General features: G+C 48.8%; 1 protein-coding gene and 1 non-coding gene across 2 annotated transcripts in view; both read right to left on the bottom strand.

Moving 5' to 3' along the window:
• Nucleotides 1-269: 269 nt before the first annotated feature.
• Nucleotides 270-21,661, bottom strand: part of LOC115106484 (uncharacterized) — a 28,414-nt gene continuing 7,022 nt past the window's right edge. Inside the window, exons 7-25 of the mRNA XM_065007948.1 lie at nucleotides 21,238-21,577; nucleotides 20,356-20,534; nucleotides 20,136-20,214; nucleotides 19,948-20,037; nucleotides 19,595-19,771; nucleotides 19,164-19,375; nucleotides 18,729-18,906; nucleotides 18,471-18,607; nucleotides 16,585-16,754; nucleotides 16,122-16,314; nucleotides 15,820-15,956; nucleotides 15,406-15,592; nucleotides 8,197-8,361; nucleotides 7,792-7,988; nucleotides 7,393-7,507; nucleotides 7,172-7,297; nucleotides 6,672-6,854; nucleotides 6,474-6,557; nucleotides 270-6,352 (exon numbers count right to left, since the gene is read on the bottom strand). Coding sequence (XP_064864020.1) covers nucleotides 1,748-6,352; nucleotides 6,474-6,557; nucleotides 6,672-6,854; nucleotides 7,172-7,297; nucleotides 7,393-7,507; nucleotides 7,792-7,988; nucleotides 8,197-8,361; nucleotides 15,406-15,592; nucleotides 15,820-15,956; nucleotides 16,122-16,314; nucleotides 16,585-16,754; nucleotides 18,471-18,607; nucleotides 18,729-18,906; nucleotides 19,164-19,375; nucleotides 19,595-19,771; nucleotides 19,948-20,037; nucleotides 20,136-20,214; nucleotides 20,356-20,534; nucleotides 21,238-21,577 — 7,554 coding nt within the window. The 3' untranslated portion in view covers nucleotides 270-1,747. The remainder of the gene's footprint in view (nucleotides 6,353-6,473; nucleotides 6,558-6,671; nucleotides 6,855-7,171; nucleotides 7,298-7,392; nucleotides 7,508-7,791; nucleotides 7,989-8,196; nucleotides 8,362-15,405; nucleotides 15,593-15,819; nucleotides 15,957-16,121; nucleotides 16,315-16,584; nucleotides 16,755-18,470; nucleotides 18,608-18,728; nucleotides 18,907-19,163; nucleotides 19,376-19,594; nucleotides 19,772-19,947; nucleotides 20,038-20,135; nucleotides 20,215-20,355; nucleotides 20,535-21,237; nucleotides 21,578-21,661) is intronic.
• On the bottom strand, nucleotides 7,043-7,122 carry LOC115107231 (small nucleolar RNA SNORA11). The gene has a single exon (XR_003860170.1). It is a non-coding gene; the product is annotated as a small nucleolar RNA SNORA11 (small nucleolar RNA).

The raw sequence follows: 21,661 nt of genomic DNA, 5'->3' as shown, positions 1-21,661 counted from the left end.
TTGCCCAGACTCAAGTTTGTGAAACGTGTGTGCCTCTTTTCTGCTACAATGTTCGGAGAGAAATGGTACGATCCCCAGAATTACCTGGATAATCGCAAGAGGGACATCTTGCATTGTAAAATCCAGTACCGTATAGAATGTCAAAAGCGATAAGATTGACAAAGAAATGGCACCTACTGAGATCTGTATAATACAAGTGTCATGCAAACACATTTACACTTTATTTTGCAGATGGTCTTATAAAAAAGGCTAGACAACCAAACACCCAATACATTTTTGGTCTTTTATTCAACTGTCATTTTGTCTTTCAAGTAAAACAATGTGGAATTACAAGGGAACAAAGGAATGTAACAAATTAAAGGGACAAATCAAGATAAGACCATCACCATATTCCACCCATTCACTCAAACATCACCCTGCCCAAAAACTGCTTTGACAAATGCAAGTCCTCAAAGTTAATTGACCATTTACAGAGCCATCTGCACCATTTTAAGTCCTTACATGAAAGAAATTCAGATTTAAAAAAATAAAGAATTTGGTAGCACTGGTGCATAGGGTGCTTTTCTCATGATTTACAGAAAGCATGTCCTTTTTTTAGTGACAAATGACAACTCAGTAAGTTCCATACCCCAACGTCAAGTACTTTACAAAGCAAACTGGGATCTCCGTTCACCCACTCGGCCTAATAGGCACTGTTTTTTTTATTCACACTGATTCAATACCCTTTTAGTATAAACTACATGAAATGTTTACCATAACGTCGGACTTTGGAAAAGGTGAGGAGTTAAATCAAGGTTCTGCTCCCGTTTCTTTCTGCATTGCCAGTGAGTAAAATCATTTGCATCTTCGAGATGCATAACAAGCTTGAGAGAGACAGCCATATTTGGAGTTACATTTGTGTGAGGTACCAGGAACGTAGTAGTAATTTGATTGAAATTGATGTAAAATAATACTACACCACAATGCACTCAGATGCAAAGGAAAAATGCAGGCTGGATTTAAAAAGTCAGATGGACAGAAAATGACAAGATACAGAGGCCCAAGCAAAGAGTAGCTCCAGCATAGTGCAGCAAAGATCACATTTACAGATCTGCTCTCTTCCTGGAAGAAACCATAAAATATCCAGAACTTATCAACAGAGGTCAGAACAGCTGACAAAATGTCCAGAACCCAAAAAGTCAAAAACCTTCAAACGTACGATACAACTGTCACTCAAAATATTATTTTGAATGTCGCATGAATGATTCCCACCGATAACCCTGGCAGAGGATAAAATCTGCATATTGGGCGCAATCTATTCCTCTCTCGAACACATACATCTCTTAGTATTCCAGTCTTTTAAAATGTTTTACAGTACATAGTGTGAACTAACAAATAACTCACTCGCACCCACCTCGTCCCAAAGTCCCCGGTGTGCAGTCAAGCCACTGTCCGTATGAAGTGACACCTTCAGGACTACAACACCTCACTTCTGGAAGGGCTCTACCATGATGGCACCTTTCTCTCTGCAAACAGTCGGGCATCTCTAAGCCTTTCCCCAGTTGATGATGGCTGAACTGGAGAGGAGACCAGCTCTAATGTGGGGTGGGGGAGAGGGCCCAAGAGGGAGGGAGGTCACTGACCTGCACAACACATAGTTCTGCTCTGGCCTCCGTCAGTGTAGACAAAGCAGCAACTTTAGAGGCCATTTCCCAGTCAGAATCCCTCACTCCCTCTCCCAGTTTAAAAAAAATATATTGTTATTCCATCATGTCTTGTTGTGTTGGGCAGAGGAAGACCGGGAGGAGCGGGTGTTGGCTGCCGGTGTGCGGGCCTGAGCTGCTGCCATAGCCGCCACGCTGCGCAGCACCCTGTCCGGGGTGCCCTCTCCCGAGCCAGCGTTCCCTTCCTGTGAGAGCCTCTCCCGCTTCTGGGCGTGCCTCTCCTTTCTTTCCTTCCGGGTCTCCCTCCCCCAGCCTTCTCCTTCCTTCCTGTGGCTGCGCCTCCTGCCCCTCTCGGTGCTGCGTTCACGTTCGCTGCTGGAGGATGGTGCTCGCGAGCTGTTGAGCCTGGGCCCGGTGCTCTGGGAGCTGAGGCTGTGGGTGCGCTGGCTGCTGTTGCTGCTGCTCCGGCTACTCCCTCCACCATCGCTACTCACGCTGCTGCAGGCGCTGTGGCCCCTGGACGAGCGAGTCTCCCTCTCGCCCCCCTCTTCCTTCTCCTCCGAGGGCTTCTTTTTTTCTTTTTCACTCTCCTCCTTCTTGCTCCCCCTCTTGTTGTCTGTCTCCAGGGGCGGGACGAGGGCGCCAGGGCACTGGCGGGTGGAGCGGGCGGCTGTGCGGCTAGACTTGGTGGGGGTCATCTTGCTGATTCCTGCTTTGTTGTTGCAGTTTGTTTGCGGAGTGGCTGGTGCACTTTTAGATTTGGACTTGTGGTTCTTGTCAGAGGAAGTGGGAGAAATGGCATTCTGCCCAGCAGCCTTAGCCGCAGGGTCTTTCCTGCTGCCAGGGGTGTCGACCCTGCCTCGCATGGCAAGGAGTTTGGCTGCAGCGTTCAGGGCTGAACATCTCTTTCCCAGGACCTCTGGCTGGGGAGGGGTAGAGGGCACGCTGTTAGACTGGGGTTTACTCTCCGAGGTGGGAAGAGGACCAGAGGATTTCCGGGTGACTCTCACAGAGGATGTCTCGCTGCCAGACTCCCCAGTACCGGTGTTGTTGGACACAGTCCTGCCCTCCCATTCAGAGCTCCTGGCGGGTCTTCTTCTCCGCCTGTTGCCCTCTCCATCCCCCTCTTTCTCCTGCCAGCTCTGGGATGAGCGGGTGAGGCGCTCTTTCCTGGTTTCACAGGGGTCAGAGTCTGAAGAAGAGGACCTGGACTGCCTCCTCCGAGTGGCGTTGGTGGACTCTTTCTCAGTCTTCCCCTCTCCCTTCTCTGGGTCAGACAGAACCTCTCCTCGCCTCCTCTTGGCAGGTGCTCTCTTCTCTGCACTCTTCTTGTATTGGGCTGACCGGGTGGGATTGGATGTGGAGCACACTGAGGAAGGAGAAGAGGAGCGCACCGACTCCTGACTGCTCTGGCGACTGAGAGGCCTCTTCTTGCTGGCGGCTTTGTCATCTCCGGCGCTCTCCTCTATCTTCTGCTTATCTGTTTCCTCTGGCCGAGGAGCCACTGGAGTCTCTGGGTCAGCGAGAGAGGGAGTGGAAAGGACAGTGTCTTTGGCTTCAGGAGAATTCTCCACTTTCCTCTTTTTCGGTTGAGAGTCACTAATCTCCTCTTCTCCATCCTCTGCCTTTTTGTCCACTTTAACTGCCTGGGTCTCCACCTCCATGTCTATTATGTTCTCTGAATCTGGATTCTGGGCAGTCTCCACAGCCTGGTTCTCTGTGGCAGCCACAGCAGTAGAGTTGCTGGAGAGGGTAGATGTAATAGGAATTTGGGCCAGGGGCAGGACTAATGTTGAACTTGGAGTGGGGGCTGGGGTGGATATCTGGGTGACGATTTTGTTGGTAGTGGAGTTGTGTACTTGGGAACGGGTGGGGGTTGGGGTAGAGATTGGGGTAGGAGTTGATGTGATGGTTGTGGCAGCGGCTACAGTAGCAGTGGTGACAGTTCTGGGTGGGGGCGGTGTAGAGGTGGTGACAGTTCTGGGTGGGGGCGGTGTAGAGGTGGTGACAGTTCTGGGTGGGGGCGGTGTAGCGGTGGTGACAGTTCTGGGTGGGGGCGGTGTAGCGGTGGTGACAGTTCTGGGTGGGGGCGGTGTAGAGGTGGTGACAGTTGTGGTAGGGGCTGGTGTAACGGTGGTGACAGTTGTGGTAGGGGCTGGTGTAACGGTGGTGACAGTTGTGGTAGGGGCTGGTGTAACGGTGGTGACAGTTGTGGTAGGGGCTGGTGTAACGGTGGTGACAGTTGTGGTAGGGGCTGGTGTAGAGGTTAGTGTGGTGGTTGGTGTAGGGGCTGGTGTGGGGGTTGTGATGGTGATTTTGGTAGAAGTTGGTATGGAGGTTGTTGCAGTGATGGTGGCGGTTCGGGCTTGTGTGACGGTGGTGACGATTATACTTGGGCCTGATGTGGAAATGGTGGTCAGATTTGCGATTGAGGTTGTGGTGAGTTTTCTAAGTGTTGGTACATGGGTTGCAACAATTGTGGTAGGGCACGGAGTAGGGGTTTGTTTGACATTTGTGAGTGTTGGTGTAGGGGCTGGAGTGGGGGTCATGGTTGGAGTAGAGACTGATGTGGCCATTTTGGAGATTTGAGCTGGTGTAGGGATAGTGATTTGGGCAAGGGGAGGAGTGGAGATCTTGTTGGGGGTAGGGGTGACGATTTGTGTGGTAGTTGTGGAGATTGGTGGAGAAGTGGAGACTCTAGGTCTTGAGGTGAGGAATTGGGCAAGGGTTGAGGTGAGGACTGCAGTTGGAATTCGAATGAGGCCAGAGGATGACCTTGAGGTAGGGCTAAAGGGCGGCCTCGATGTGGATACTGTGGGTAAGCTTAGGGTGGAAACTGTGGATGAGCTTGAAGCAGGAACAGATATTGAGTTTAAGGCGGGGACTGTGGGTGAGCTTGTGGCAGGGACTAAAATTGGAACCGGGGTGGAGATGGTTGCTGAGCTTGAGGTGGAGACAGAGATTGGAATTGAGATGGGAACTCGAGTTCGGCTTGGCGCAGGAATAGCGGTTGTGGTAAGGATTTGAGCTGGGCTTAGTGCCAGGATAGCAGTTGGGGTTGTGGTAAGGACCTCAGTCTTAGTGTTTGGTTTTAATGTTGCGGTAGAGTCCTCAGCTTTGGTAGACAGAGAGTCTTGGCTGGTGCAGATAGCAGAGGCGGCCACAGTTTGAGGCTCAGTGGGGGCAGATGGGAGTAGTGGTTCTGTGTTAACAGCCTCAGACAGGGAACCAGGTTGGCTGGTGGTGCTGGAGTTTGAGTTATGTCCTGCACCCACAGCATTCTTTACAGTTGTCGAGTCCTTGCGGGGACGACCCCGCTTGCGTTTTGGGGAGAGAGCGGGGCTCCCCTCACTTGCTGAGGTGGGCTGGGGAGGAGATGCATGCTCTGGCTGGGATACCGCCAACCTGAGGGGAGTTTTGGGGGGTCGGCCCCTCTTTCGTTTCACTGGTGGGGTCGAGTTAGCATTATTAGCGGGTGAGGACACGTTGCCGTCTTTTCCTGGCTGATTGTCCATTTTCCTGTGGTAGTTCCCTCCCCTCCCTCGGCCCAGCTCTCCTAACTGCGCCGCCACGCGAGACTCGCTCTCCAGCCGCTGCCGCACCGGCAGGTTCCTCAGCACCGGCATGTCAGGGGATTGGTGGGGCGGGGAGTAAGGGAGGTAGCTTCTGGCAGGATAGGTGTGTGTTGAGGGGGATTCTTGGTCCTCTGTGAGTTTGGTGGTCGTTGAGTATTTTGAAGCAGTCCCTTTCTCTTCGGGTGTCTGGCTGGTTTTGTCAGGGGTTTGGGAGCCTCTGCTTGGCTCGTCTGAGACTCGGCCCGACTCAGCGTTCTCGGTCTCCTCTGATGAGCCTCCTCCTGTCCCGCTGCCTCTCCTCCTCCTCTTCCTGGGCTCCTTGTCCTCCACCACCGTCACCAGGCGACCAGGGAGCTTCCGCAGGACCTTGGCCGACGGGGAATGTTCCGGAAGGCCTAGCAGGACCTCCCCGTCAGCCGACTGGCGCTTGCGTGGCGACCGGGAGAGAGGGCACACAGAGTTGGGAGACAGGGACTCCTGGTCCCTAATGTCATAGTCCCTGGCCTGGGCAGAGTATGACTGGTGGTCCACCGGACACGTGGACTCTGAGGTGATACACACTGCCCTCTCCCTGCTGGGTGACCAGGTGTGTGAGTCCCCTGGTAGTGTCAGTGATTTCCCAGCTAGAGGACTGGTGGCAGTGGAAGGCACTGAGCTGGAATGGGACTGGGATCCGAGAGGTGGCGCTGCCGACCCGGATTTGAGGCTGGAGTCTCTAGAAGGAGAGGCCGGGGTTGTGGATGCAGGTTTGGCAGATTCCTTTGATGAGGAGGGTTGGGCCCTGGGGTGCTCTGTGCGGGACGGTGTGGTGGTATTGTCTTTGGTCCCCCCTCGTCCTCTCAGAGCTGAGCGGAGCCTTTCAGGCACTTCTCTGGGGGTGGGGGAATCGGACTCTGGCTCTGGGGAAGTGGGCGGTGGGGAGGCCGTGGCTCCTCGGAGCCTACCGCTGATTCTGGTGGAGGGGGCGCCTTTCTCTTTGTGTTTGCGTGGGCGACGGCCCGACCCGGGCGGCGAGGGCTCCTCCACTGGCTGTGATGCGAAGTCCTCGTCGTCATTGTCCGAGGAGCCTGCATGCAGCTTCAGGCCCTCCTCCTTGGCCTGGTCCAGCCCCTTCCTGGCAGCCTCCACCTGCTCCTGTAAACACAGAGCAGAGAGATGGGCTTTTTATTCGAACCCAGGTCTCTAATAGGGTGAACCATTTAAACATGGACACATGGCAAGCTCTCCTAAATGCACTGAGAAATATCAATCTAACCTCTGCTTGCTTTAACTCCTCCTTGCACACATCCTCCAGTGAAGCCTCCAGGAAATTCATAGCATAGCGCTCTATAGGAGTGAGCTGAGATACGAGGGGGAAAAAAGAAAGGTTGTCAGGTTTGGCAAAAAAGCTGAAAATAGTCAAACAACACAGATGGAATAGCAAAAAAAAACAGGGATATTGAACAACTATCACCTGCTCCACAAGAGCCGCTATCTCCTGCTCGGCCTTGGAGAGCTCCTCCTCTTCCGGGTCCCTCCCTTCGCCAGCCTCATCCAATGGGATGGCCTCGTTGAACTCTGCCAGTTCAGCTACCTGCTCTGCTTTGGCTTGGGAGGCAGCGACGATGTCCTCCTCGTCCTCGGCACGACAAAGGGCCTGTGGCAGAGAGAGAATTCATTTTTGGGAACAGTGCCACCTGGAGTAGAGATTGATGTGTCTTGCTGACTTGTACAATTCCTAAAACAGTCATTTGACCTCAAATAATCTTGTTTATTTTATCAAAATAAAGCTTGTTTGTATGGAGTCAGTGCTGGTCCAAACACTCAGCTGCTGGTTTCTGGTTGTCTTCTAGACTCCTGCTGTTGTATGGTGTGGTATAAACAGGTGTCTATGGTCTGAGAGACACCTGCTCTGAACACACCAGTTAAACTCAACTACATACTGTTATTACCAGTGTTTTGGGTGTGACTGACCTGCTCCAGGATGGTGGTGCTCTGTTTGTTGCCCGTCTCTTCCTCCTCTGGCTGGGGCACAGACGGCTCTGGGGTCACCTCCTTCTTCTCCCCCTCATTCACGTCAAACAGCTCCCTGATGGTTTGCTGAGAGGAGAGAGGGGAGCGTAGTTCGTCTTGAATTGCCCTCGATTCAGAGTGAATGGACGACGTCACAGAGTGTTATATCGGTGGAGACGTACCTGTTTGAAGAAAGCGGTGGTGAAGTTGCCTCCTTCTATGGCCATGTCTCCCAGCATTCTTTTCTGGTTGGCCTTCTTCAGGATGTTCTCCTCCACCGTGCGCTCACTGATCAGCCTGGGGGTGTGGGGTGGAGAATAGTCACACCAGATGCTCAACAGACTAGCTAACATAGTGGCAGAGTAGTAATCACTGGCTCTATGCCTACCACATTAATATCTTCAAAGTAGAGGTATGCACACTGTTCATGCTACTTCCGGAGACTTTCAGATCCTGCCTGTGTCCAATCTAAAGGAAACTAAAAACCGACCGTAGTGCTGAGACGATTTGACTTAGAGGGAGTTAAGTGAGTTAAGCTTGGTTCAACAGCCTAAGAGGCAGGGGAGGGTTTCACGGTGTACCTGTAGATGTGGACGTCGCGGGTCTGTCCGATGCGGTGGCAGCGGTCCTGGGCCTGGGCGTCCATGGTAGGGTTCCAGTCACTGTCGTAGAACACCACCGTGTCGGCGCCCGTCAGGTTCACCCCCACGCCGCCGCTGCGCGTGGACAGGATGAAGCAGAAGATGCGGCGGTCCGCGTTGAAGCGATCCATCAGGGACTGAGGGAGAGGAGGACAACAGTCATCATCCTTGATCAGTTTCAGAACAATATTGATCTCCGGGTCAATTCCGTTCAGCTCAGCCAATCAAATCGCAAATGTCCAAAATATATTACATGGAAATGGAATTGACCCCCAACTGAGTTGCTGAAGTCCAACACAACAACAGTATCCCATAAAGCTCAGGTCTAGTCACGGCGCCCCTCACTTGTCTCTGCTCGACGCGGGTGCTGCCGTCCAGGCGGAGGTAGATGTGTCCGTGGTAGTTGAGGAACTGCTCCAGCACGTCCAGCATGCGGGTCATCTGGGTGAAGATGAGAACGCGATGTTGGCCCTCCTTCAGCCGACGCAGCAGGGTGTGGAGCGTCTGCAGCTTACCTACACACACACACACCAAAGTGTTATCATTCAAAGGCTCATACCGTTTCTCCTCATTTTAAAAATACCTCTCGTCTTCAACTGAAGGACACGCTGCTCTGGAAAACTGAACGTGACCCTGACCCAGTGACCCTAGAGACAGACTGTGTCCCGTATCGTCGCTGAAGTAACAGCACTTCCACTCAAGTTTATTTTCATGTCATGGCCTTTGCAAACACATAGCCAAACTGATTGAGGTGCCAGAGTTAAAATTCCTCAGCCAATGCCGAGGTAAAACAAGACAAGTTTCTGAGGAACACGCGGTTGTGTTGTCTGAGTGGGGACTCACCGCAGTCGTACTGGATGAGCCTCAGGTCAGGGAAGTGGGTCCTCATGTTGCACTGGATGCGGTGCAGACTGCGTGCGAGCGGGGCCACCTGGGAGGAGAGCAGCGAGGTGAACACGGCCTGCTGGTGGCTCAGAGACGGAGGGGGGTGGCAGCTGTGCATGGTGATGGCTGGAGCCTCCACCGGCGGGATCACAAACGTAAACCTGAAGGTTAGGAAATAGGGTCCGATTAAAAATGGTCATATTTACCCTTCATCAATCCCTGGGGCATCACAAGAAAGATAAACAGAAAGTGCTTGAAAACGGACAACCGATTCAACTCATGAAGGGCTTGGTGATTAGTGTGGTGATTTGTTAAATCAGGTGTGTTAGTGCAGGGATAAAACTAAAAATGTGGACCGTCTCGTGGTTCCAGACAGTGGACAGCAGCAGTCGGCGTGTTACCGTTCGATCACATCTTTGAGCAGCTGCAGCCTGTCCTCGGTGGTGTGGATGCCCTCCCTCAGGGCGCAGCTCTGGTCCCAGTAGTCCGTAGTGCTGTGGGACTGGGCGAACAGGCAGGCGGCGTGACCCGAGCGACCCCACTGACCCAGGGCCCTGGGGGCCGGAGCAGGGCAGGAGCCCGGGAGGAAGGTGAGGAAGTCCAGCACCTCATGGCCAAACACGGGCTTGGCGCTGCAGTGCAGGTCGTTGATCCGGATGATCTGGGCCAGGCGGCTGTCTCGCTGCTTCTTGCGGCTGTCTGCCAGCCATGACTGACGGGGGGGAAAGGGACAGTTTGTCAGTTGATAGGACAACAACAGTTAAAGGGACATGACAGGAGTCAATTTAAGAATGTTTCTGTGGGCTGATAACTGACAGAACAAAAAAAAGGTACTACTGTGGGATATACGCAACCTCATAATTTCATACACGGTGATTGAAACAAGTCACAAACAAAAGAAAAGAGATTTGTAAATGAAAGCAGATGTAGCTAGTACCATGTAGAAGGGGGAGCGAGGAGGTGGGCGAGGTTGTGCCCGAGGTTGAGGGGGGACAAATCCACCCACATGGGACCCTGATTTAGGAACGGCTGATTTGGTGTCGCTGCTCTCCTCACACGTCAACGTAGAATTCACACGCGCTAGAGAGGATCATTTACTTGTTCAATATAGGGATTGTAAATACAGAATCATAAAATAATTATTTGCATTCATCTCTTCACCTTTCTGTTCTGTGCTGGTTTCTGCTGGTCCCGTTACTACCTTAAGCACTGGGCGGGGGGCTGGGACTGACTGAGGGCTGAGGTCGGATTACGAGGGGGCAGGGGTTCGAGGGGGCTGGGGTACAGGTTCTAATTGTGACTGAGGTAGGGGTTCTAGGGGGGGCCAGGGTGTATTGAGCAGTGGTGGGCCCGGGGTGGCGATGGGCCGTTTGCTGGGGGGCAGGAGTTCTCACGGCAGTATTGGCATGATGGTGCATGGAGGTTGACGCCTGGGGGGCTACGCGAGGAGAAGGGGGCACTGCCAGGGTGGGTACACCCCCTCCTTCCTTGCTTGACTGGCGTACCACGATCTTCACAATCCCAGAGCTGGTCACCACGGAGGAGGGCACTGGAAAGGAAAGGCAGGTAAGAACACAACCATCACTGAACCAGGGCAAAAGACCACGAACGAAGATCAGTGACCATAGTCTTAGAAAGGGGATGCTGCTGTACCTTGAGAAGAATTGCAAGGCAGCTGGATTCCCGAGGGTACAGGAGAGGTGGGGACAGCGTGGGTATTGGCTGAACTGAAAACTGCTACTTGGGCTGGCTGGCTGATGAGGTGGTGCTGCCCTCCGCTGGTCACCAGATGCATGACGTTACCTGCGGAGCCCACAGTAAGAACCACACCATTTAGACACTCCTGTCAGTGCAGGATAGATACTGTACCCCTGACTTAAATAGAACACCAATATGGCTGTCTATATCAGCACGTTCTAGAGTTTAATGACATAAGCCATTCTGGTAATATACACTGAGTGTACAAAACATTAAGAACACCTTCCTAATGTTGAGTTGCACCCCTTTTGCCCTCAGAACAGCCTCAATTCGTCAGGATATGGACTCTACAAGGTGTTGAAAGCGTTCCACAGGAATGCTGGCCCATGTTGACTCCAACGCTTCCCACAGTTGTGTCAAGTTGGCTGGATGTCCTTTGGGTGGTGGACCATTCTTGATACACACGGGAAACTGTTGAGCATGAAAAACCCAGCAGCGTTGAAGTTCTTGACACAAACCGGTGCGCCTGGCACCTACTACCATACCCTGTTCAAAGGCACTTAAATCTTTTGTCTTGCCCATTCACCCTCTGAATGGCACACATACACAATCCACGTCTCAAAGCTTAAAATGTCATACTTTAAACTGTTTCCTCCCCTTCATCTCTAGTAATTGAAGTGGATTTAACAAGTGACAATAAATAAAGGTCAAATTAAAAAAAATAAAAAAAAATAAGGGATCTTAGCTTCACCTGGTCAGTCTGTCATGGAAAGAGCAGGTGTTCATAATGTTCTGTACACTCGGTGAATCTCCATGTAGTGTAGTTAGTGCTTGGGATCTGACCTGACCTTGTACTGGGCGTGGAGGTGCTATGGGAACCTGGTGGAGCTGGGTCCCAGACAGGGTGAGCTTGTTGCCCTGCAGCTGGAAGGTGACAGGCTTACTGCCTTGGCACGACGACACAGGACGCCCGGCCAATGAGGCCAGTTGGGCGATACTCACTACCTCCCCAGCTGAGATGGAGAGAAAAATGGTAGATATTAAAATGTAGATGAGTTTCATTTCACCAGTAGAGATAAAAATAAAATAAAAATATAATGAATTTACAGTCTAATACATTTTCAGTTTGTTCTTATGCACTGTTCATGCACATTCGTGGCCCGACAGAGAGAGTGTTTGTGAGAATGGCAGGTACTCACAGGGAAGCCGGGCCTGCATGTCTGGGCTGAGCAAAACTCGTTGGGTCAAAACGTTGCTGGGAGGAGGGGTGAGATGGGTGGCGGGGTTGCAGGAGGTGGTGGGTGAGCGTACGGCCAGGACTGGCATTGGGGAGCCGGACCTCATGACAGAGGGGCCACTGGGGTGCAAGGGCGTGCGAGGAGGGGCTGTGGGTACCACTGAACACACTGCTGAGGGTTCATGAAACAAGGGAAGAAAGTATTACATTATGTCTGTTTGTGTAGAATCGTTTGTCTGGCTGAGGTTTCCACAAGAAATGTTTAACGGCATTCAAGGTTAAAGGAAAAGTCAAACACGATATATTTTGGTATATTTTTTTATTAGTCCACTGTTGATAGTCCCAGAATGTTTTGCACGTCGGCAGTAAAGTTAACACTATGCTTCTTGAAAGTCCTATATCTTGAAACCTTAACTGCTATGTCGACATGCAAAACATTCTGGGACTGTATCAGTGGACTAATGAAATAAAATATAGTTGGAGTAGAATTTTCCTTCAAAGCTGCAACATGCTACTTTTTGGGCTTGCCCCCCAAAAAATGCACATAGAAATGTAAGTTATAGATCGGTCACGCTCAGAAGCGGTAGAGATCGGTTTCTATGTGCGCCATTTCTATGCTTCCCGTTAAGTTTCGCTTTTGCGTCTTTTACTTTCGGTTTCGTACACCAGCTTCAAACAGCTGAAAATACAATACGTTTGGATATGGAAAATATATTTCACAGCGGTGTACAATGTTTCTCTACACAACACTTGCTTGATTTTGTCACAAACTGAAATTAGGCAAACTATTTGAATTTTAGCAACCAGGAAATGGCAGAGAGATTTATGCATAGTGCATCTAAGATCAGACCATTACAAAAACACTTGGATCATATGTTTGATTTTTTTCCATGTAAATTTAGCAACTACTCAAGCAGTATTTACAGTGCATTCAGACAGTTCAGACAGACCCCTTGACTTTCCACTTTCTTACGTTACAGACTTATTCTAAAATGGATTAAATACAATTTTAAAAATCCTCAATCTACACAAAATACCCCATAATGACAGAAAGAACAGGTTTTTAGAAATGTATTAAAAAAAACAGAAATACCTTATTTACATAAGTATTCAGACCCTTTGCTATAAGACCCAAAACTGAGCTCAAGTTTCCATTGATCATTCTTAAGATGTTTCTATAACTTCATTGGAGTCTACCTGTGGGAAATTAAATTGATTGGACGTGATTTGGAAAGGCACACACCTGTCTATATATGGTCCCTAAAGGCACCTAAAGACTCTCAGACCATGAGAAACAAGATTCTCTGGTCTGATGAAACCAAGATTGAACTCTTTGGCCTGAATGCCAAACATCACATCTGGAGGAAACCTGGCACCATCCCTATGGTGAAGCATGGTGGTGGCAGCATCATACTATGGGGATGTTTTTCAGAGAAGAAATGGGTGAAACTCCCCAAATACAGGTGTGCCAAGCTTGTAGTGTCATACCCAAGACCTCGAAGCTGTAATCGCTACCAAAGGTGCTTTAACAGAGTACTGAGTAAAAGGTCTGAATACTAACACTACCAGTCAAAAGATTGGACATGTCTACTCATTCAAGGGTTTGTTTTATTTGTACTATTTTCTACATTGTAGAATAATAGTGAAGACAAACTCAAACAGCACATATGGAATCATGTAGTAACCAAAAAAGAAAAAGTGTTGAACAAATCAACATTTATTTTATATTTGAGATTCTTCAAAGTAGCCACCCTTCGCCTTGATGACAGCTTTGCACACTCTTGGCATTCTCTCAATCAGATTAAACTGGAATGCTTTTTCAGCAGTGTTGAAGGAGTTCTCACATATGCTGAGCACTTGTTGGCTGCTTTTCCTTCACTCTGCGGTCCAACTCATCCCAAACCATCTCAATAGGGTTGAGATCATGGGATTGGGAAGGCCTGGTCATCTGATGCAGCACTCCATCACTCTCCTTCTTGGTCAAATAGCTCTTATACATCTTGGAGGTGTGTTGGGTCATTGTTCTGTTGAAAAAAAATGATAGTCCCTCTAAGCCCAAACCAGATGGGAATGCATTTCGTTGCAGAATGCTGTGGTAGCCATGCTGGTTAAGTGTGCCTTGAATTCTAAATAAATCACAGAGTGTCACAAGCAAAGCACCGCCACAGCACCTCCTCCATGCTTCAACGTGGGAACGAAACATGCGGAGAACATCTGTTCACTTGTGTCTCTTGTGGAATCAAAAATCTCAAATTTGGATTCATCAGACCAAAAGGACAGATTTCCACCGGTCTAATGTCCATTGCTCGTGTTTCTTGGCACAAGCAAGTCTCTTCTTATTGGTGTCCTTTAGTAGTGGTTTCTCTGCAGCAATTCAACCATGAAGGCCTGATTCACAGAATCTCCTCTGAACAGTTGATGTTGAGATGCGTCTGTTACTTGAACTCAGTGAAGCATTTATTTGGGCCGCATTTTCTGAGGCTGGTAACTAATGAACTTACCCTCTGCAGCAGAGGTAACTCTGGGTCTTCCATTCCTGTGGCGGTCCTCATGAGAGTTTCATCATAGCGCTTGATGGTTTTGTGACTGAAAGTTTCTTCAAGTGCAATGTTCTTGAAATGTTCCAGATTGACTGACCTTCATGTCTTGAAGTAATGATGGACTTTACTTATTTGAGTTGTTCTTGCCATAATATGGACTTGTTCTTTTACCAAACAGGGCTATCTTCTGTATACCAACCCTACCTTGTCACAACAACTGATTGGCTCAAATGCATTAAGGAAAGAAATCCCACAAATTAACTTATGCACAGTAAATTGAACGGCATTCCAGGTGACTACCTCATGAAGAGAGAATGCCAAGAGTGTGCAAAGCACTCAAGGCAAAGGGTGGCTACTTTGAAGAATATCACATATATTTTGATTTGTTTAACACTTTTTGGTTACTACATGATTCCATATGTGTTATTTCATAGTTGTGATGTCTTCACTATTATTCTACAATGTAGAAAATAGTAAAAATAAAGAAAATCCCTTGAATGAGTAGGTGTGTCCAAACTTTTGACTGGTAATGTATGTAACTGTGATATTTCAGTGTTTAATTCTTTAGAAATGAGCAAAAATTGCAAAACTGTTTTTATTTTGTCGTTATGGGGTACTGTGTGTAGATTGAGGGAAAAAAAATATTTAATCCATTTTAGAATAAGGCTGTAACGTAACATTTGGAAAAAGTCAAGGGGTCTGAATATTTTCCAAACGCACTGTACTTGTAAATCCAAGCTATTTAGTACTAACTTTGTTGGACTGGCGGTGTAGGGGTTGGCGTCACATCCTGGATGAGAGGGGTCCTTGAGGCCTGAGCAGCAGGGGTGACAGGGCAGGTGGGTCGGGGTTTGTTCACCACCAGCACCGTGCGACCATCAGCCTTAGGTAAGGGCTGGAACATCCTGTTGACCTTCATGCGAACGGGTTTGGGACGGGGAGGGGGGTCGGGAGACTCCATGACCTCCTGGATCAGCTGACGGGTGACCTTCCTGGAAGGCAGAAACACGTCGGCCTGGTACCTGGACACGTTGGCCTCCAGACCCACCAGGTCAAACATGGACAGGTCGCAGCGCTGGGGACGGAGGAGGAGGGGTAAGGTTATGGACGTTTAGATAAGTACAAATGCATTTGAATTAGACTGCACAGCTCCAGTGACACACCCCATCCCCAGGGGGCAGTGGGAGCAGTAACCTTGAATGGGGAGACGTCCAGGGCTCGCTGTACCAGGGAGGCAGTGTGGAAGACGATAGGCTTGGTGATGAAGGGGGAGTGAATGGGCCGAGGGTCAAACAGGTTGGGGTGGTTACACACTTTACGGAGCTGCATCAAGATGTTGATCACAGACATGAAGTGACCGCTAGCCAGCGTTTCCCGGGTCCTGAGAGAAATAGAAAGGGTGAAAAGGGGTTTCCTTTATAATATTAACTAGTAGATGATCTAAGCAAACCTACAGTAGAAGCTGACAACATCATAGTGATGTAATAACATTCTGGCAATGAAGAATACGAATATACAGGTAAAAAGTGTATTACTGGCAGAATTTCAAACCAATGAGCCCTCCTGCAATGCATCTTTTGCTTCCAGTAACCCCCTATAGATACTTACGAGGCCTGTGCCATGAAGTCATCGTAGAGGAAGCGCTGCCTCTTGGACAAACGGCAGCGCACCACATGCTCATATTTCTTAGGCATCTGCTTCTCCACATCCACCTTGATTCTCCTCAACAGAAACGGTCTGAGCACCTAGAAGGAAAAACAGAAAGCGGTGATGTGTCAGGTTAGGGAGCAGAATGTCGTTGACAACATCTCAACGTGCATTAACAGTTCATTTGGACCCCCCTACATACTCTGAACAATCCACACCCCCTTGCCCAAGTGCCCTCCATCTATCGCAGCCCGAGTCCTTACCTTATGTAACCTCTTGACCAGGCCCTCGTTGTATTCCTGGCTACCCTCGATCATACCGGTGAGGGGGTTAGAAAACCACTCCTTGAACTCTCGGTGGGACTGGAAGACGTGGGGCATGAGGAAGTGCATCAGGGACCACAGCTCCATCAGGCTGTTCTGCAGCGGGGTGCCTGTCAGCAGCAGGCGCCTCTGACTGGGTCCAGAGAGAACGTTAAAATGACACTAGGTTGGGATTTAAGTTTATTATATTCTAAGTGGACGAAGAACTTTCAGCTTAAGTTGTCGTAATTTGGACTGATATTGGTTCAGGAAGAATGCAGAGAAATGGGAGTACGTCGTTTGAAGGGTTTTAGAAAAGCGCTATAAAAATCTTGTATTATTACTATTCATAAAATGAGGATTAGGATGTTCACTGGCAACACATACTGGCCGTCTATAAACATCCCCTTCCCTTAGTGCGGACCTGTTGAAGTTGAGCAGGCTCTGCCAGCGCTGGGACTTGAAGTTCTTGATGTTCTGGGCCTCGTCCAGGATGAGGTAGCGCCAGGACTTGCGTCGGAAGGCCTGGTGGTCCTGCAGCACCAGCTTGTAGGAGGTGATGCACACGTGGAAAGCGTTGGGCTTGGTCCAACCCTGAGTAGAGGACAGAGAGGACTTTTTTCATTAGCTTATTGAAACAGTGACACTTCAGAGGGCCAGGGCTTTTATCCACTTCAGAATGCAAGGCTGACTTTTTGTTCAGTTGGAATGAGGAAGCACCAGAAAAGAGATGAGGCAGCACCAGGGAAGATTAATTTGGAACACGAAAAGGAAAAGAGGGCGCCAAAGAAACACAGGGAAGGCAGGAGTTTACGGCAGACACAGACAACCGGCATGGGTGGAACTAGGGCTGGGTGATACATCAATTTAATTTGATTAATTAGAATGTGTGTTTTTGCGTGATATTCCAAATGCCTGTTTCTCAATCAAGGTTTTGTTATTTTTTCGTTTTAGAGTTTATGTCCACTTGTTGTCATGTTGTATTTTTAAGCTCTCCTTTTACACTAGAGATCTGCATATAATGACGAGATGCACTTCTTCACACTAACAATGGGAGTCGTTGTCCCAAAGGCTAGAGGACAGTCAACAAGCTTAGGTCCAAAATAAGCCCATAGAAACACATTGGCCTTATTTTGACATTTGACCAAGAGTGATACCTCTCACTTCACCTCTTCGGTTTACACACACGCACACACACACACACGCGCCCCTACCCCTGCCTCTCACGCCAACAAAGTTGAGAGATCACATCTTTCTCTCTGGCAAGCGGTTTCAACACGCTATTTGTATTTGAGGTTTGGTACAAAAATTGGTAATTTGGACACCAAGACATTGAGACATTATTTACTGTAATAGAGAAGTTCACTTTTTAAACTATGCCCTCTTTTATGTCTCAACTCGTCAAATAGCGCACAGAGCAGACACTACTAAAACAACAATCAATGTTCAGTCTGTTGCAAGCGGCATTGGTACAAATGTACCATTAATATAACAGTGTGGATAAAATGCTGCTGTCTAGTCTGTGTTTCATAAATGAGCAAGAAGCATAAAACAATTATAAGGAATTGGCAACTCGTTGTCATTCTGAGAAATAAGGTGGGACACTTGATTTCAACGCCTGAACCAAGTGGACAGACTAACATGCTTTTCAAACATTTGGAGACAGGCAGAAGGGTGTGTTCATAACAGTTCAGCTTTGTTAGCTAGCAAATAGATCCAAGTTGGCTAAACTTAAATATAAAAGGTTAGCTGGCTAATCACTAGCACGAGGCCTTTGAGGTTGTTGAGACCAGTGTTATTTTTCTATAGCCAGATGCCTGCTATAAGAAGTTAGTGCATTATGCATAGTTCTAGTTCAATTTGTAACAAAAACGGCTTTCTTCATAGACTTGAAAGCCAGAAAAGTGATTATTGTAACAACAACAAAAAATAGCAAGTTATTTTCATTATTTTATCAAAATAGTTTATTAGTGGGTCTTATGGTTGTGGAAGGCTTATATTTAGCTTGGTATAACTTCACTAGCCCTTAATTATTCAGATCATTGCTGTCTGTTGAAATGCGTGTATTTTACCCGTAATTGCACAACAACACTTATTTAGAAAATAAACATCACAAAAAAAATGTTTTAAAAAACTATATGATTTTTAGGCCATATCGTCCGGCCATAGACGGTACAAGCTGGAGGACTGCCCAGAACAAAGTGCGATGGAGAGCGGTCCTCGTGAGGAGCGATTTGTGCTGAGTTAGTAACAATTTGATGATTTGTATCCATTTACAAGGGGATTTTGTGATTGTTGGTAGTGGTTTACCTGTCTCTTGAGTTTCCTCTCCTTCTGACTGCCGTAGTAAGTGAGGATTTTGAATCCGGGACACCAGCGCTTCAGCTCCATCTCCCAATTCAGCATCACACTGGTTGGCACGATAATCAGATGGGGCCCCCAGTTACCTGAACAACCAACTTGATTAAGTATCCGATATCCAGGCTGTGTGCACATCTTCTATTGTCCTGGTAAAACGTCAGTGTATGAATGGACGAAAGCACTGTAATGAATGACTCGATGTCTTACTCTTTTCACAGGCGAGGTGAGCCAGCAGGGCGATGGTCTGGATGGTCTTCCCAAGGCCCATCTCGTCAGCCAGGATGCCGTTGAGCTTCTTCTCGTACATGGTGACCAGCCAGTCCAGGCCGATGTGCTGGTACTCACGCAGCTGGCCCACCAGCAGGAAGGGAATGGGAGTTTTGACCTATTGACGAAGAACAAAAAAAAAATGACACAAATAAAGAGATGCAGACTAGTTACATTTCACTGCATCGTGGTGGAATCCTAGCCACCCAATCCAGCGGAGGCTGGTGTCGCTTTATAAGTGGAGGACAGGCTTATTGGAAGGGGATGAATGGAAAAGTGTCAACCTTCCCCTTAAGTCATCAACAAGCTTATAGCAAATGATCCTTGTTTCATGTTTGATCATCTGACCAGTGTCGGAAGGCATGGGTTACCCACCTTGGTTGTGGCCAGGGTATAGCCTTTGGGCTGGAGGCTCTCTGCAGTAGCAGCAATGTGGCTGATCTCCTTCTTGGGCCGCGGGCCGCTTGGCAGAGGGGGGCTGTGGTCCCCCTCCTTCAGCAGGATCTCCATCCCCTCACCGCACTCATCTTCCTCACTGTCCTCTTCCTCAATGTCACTGACCTCGTCCTCTTCACTGTCCTCGTCATCTGGCGAGAGGTTCATTGAGAAGAGGGGTAACGCAGTGAGGGTGGTATAATCAGGACAAAACGCACATGCGTTTGACATGAAGTAAAAGGACTTGAAAATGTTGATTTTTGGTTTGTTGGTCCATCTACAGTGAGAAGCTTCCCAGAGCTTTCGCAAGGTCAGAGAGAAAAGATGTTCCAAATCAAATCAAATTTTGCTTGTGTGTGTGTGGGCAGTACCTGATGAGGTGGTGTTGCTCTCCACATCACTTTCTTCTTCCTCGCTCTCCTCTTCCTCGTCTCCGGAATTTTCCGACTCCTCTGTGCTGGCAGGAGAGGCGGACGCCGAGGGCTCCTCGAAATCAGAGGCATACGCTCCTTTGTACTTCTCCAGCAGCTCCTCCACAGTCATGTCACCTGGCAGGGGAACGGGAAGAAAATAACATTTAGAGCAGTCTTAAATAACAGATGTTACAGACAGGGATATAGCAGTTACTTGGGGCTTGAATGACAACAGCTTAAAAACAACTACGCAGCACATTGGAGTCATTATCTGTGCAGCAGATAGACGTTTTAGTAGTGTGGGTGGTAACCTTCTTTAGCCAAGTCATCAAGCTCTCCTGCGTGATCAGCTTCCCCCTCCACTACCTCCTGGGCTGCGATGGTGTCCTCCTCGTCTTCAGCTGAGCACCACAGACAGGGACAAATAATTACACCAATGCTCACAGCCAAGTTATCCATTGAACAATGCACAACTACAATGGTATTACTAGGGCCTCACCATCCTCTTCGTTGGCTGTGAACTCTTCGTCTTCCACCACTGTTGTTGACGAATTGTCTGAGCACTCCTCTTCCGAGGCCTGGGGGAAGGAACAAAAGTCAGTCTCCACCGAATAACAACATTTACAGTATGATCAATGAAGTTGTAATGTGCACCAACGTATACAAAGGAAGGACATAGGAGTGCGGTATGAGTGAGGGGCTTTGCCAGTGGTACCCACCTGTGAATGAGGCCGTTTGAGGGTGCTGAGCAACTCTGCCAAGGACATGGTCCCCTCCTGTCTCAGCAGCTCCATCTCCCTCCTCTGAGTCTCGGCATCATTGCCGTCCTGTGCCTCCTCCACATCGATGGTCTCCTCGTCATCTTCCTCCTCGCCACACGGAGGCTCAAAGTCTCGGTCTGCAGACGGGGGGGGGGGAAGACAGACAGAGGAAAGTTAAAACCGGTCTGTTAAGGCATCTGGATGCCGTGCAGGATTCGGTACCAGGATAAGTTTCGCTTCCATTAAGGCAGGCCAGGTCTGATGATTGGAATGTCAATGCACTTTAGAGAAGCATAATTGCATAATTTCTGGCGAGAAATAAATGGCAGGAGATGAGACTGGCCTCTTGTCAAGACAGCGCTTTCTCTAGTAGTTGAGCAGCCCTTGCACTGAAGTCACTGTTGACCTCCCAATGGCTTCCTGCACAAACAGCAATTTGTCAGCAGCCTAACCCAACAGCCACAGCCAGTCTGGTCACTGGACTGACATCACTGAGCCTGACAGTTGCTAATGGAGACTAAAATACAGGGGCACTACCGTACACCTTAGCAACAATCTACAGAATTAACTTTGGACTAATATTAGCAATTGATTGCATTTAAATAGCACATTTAACAAGGTCTCAAAGCAACACACCCACCAACAATGTGTAGCACCAACTGGTGGCACACAGCAGGTATTTTATACCAGGATGCACTACATACAACACATCAGCTGATCTAAGAGCTGTGGCTACAACAACCTCCTTATGTTGTAAATTATAGGTAGGCAAGGACTAGAGATTCTGAATTGGAGCAATCTGGATTCACAAGAAACAATTAGCAAAGAAACAGTCCTCACCATCCTCATCCACAGCAGGTGGAAGGGATTTTTTGGGTGGTGAAGGTACAGGTTCACTGTTCCCAGCCGGTGCAGTTTCCAGGGCCTGACTGAGGAGGTCTGAGTATTTCTCTGTCTGGCCCACGATGAAGTCCAGCTGGAGGTCCAGGGCCTTCTTCCTCTTCTCCTCTAACCGGGACTGCTGCTTGTACTGCACCACCTTCTCAACACTGCCCCAGAAGGCCCGGACCTCCTTGGCTACGTTGGAGGCGACTCGTCTGATTTTGGCGTGCTCGTCCCGCTTGGCCTTCTCCTCCTTCTGCCTTAGGTCCTCGTGGTGTCGCATCACCATCCGCACCACCTGCAGAAACATACATATCTTTTTGAGTTCCTTTGAACTTTTTGAACCTAACCTGAAATCATGATGGCAGTTAAAGGAGATATT

The sequence above is a fragment of the Oncorhynchus nerka genome, linkage group LG23 (assembly GCF_034236695.1).
Source record: "Oncorhynchus nerka isolate Pitt River linkage group LG23, Oner_Uvic_2.0, whole genome shotgun sequence".
NCBI lineage: Eukaryota > Metazoa > Chordata > Actinopteri > Salmoniformes > Salmonidae > Oncorhynchus > Oncorhynchus nerka.
The sequence above is the reverse complement of the archived record's forward strand: the minus strand, read 5'-3'. Positions and strand labels throughout refer to the sequence as shown.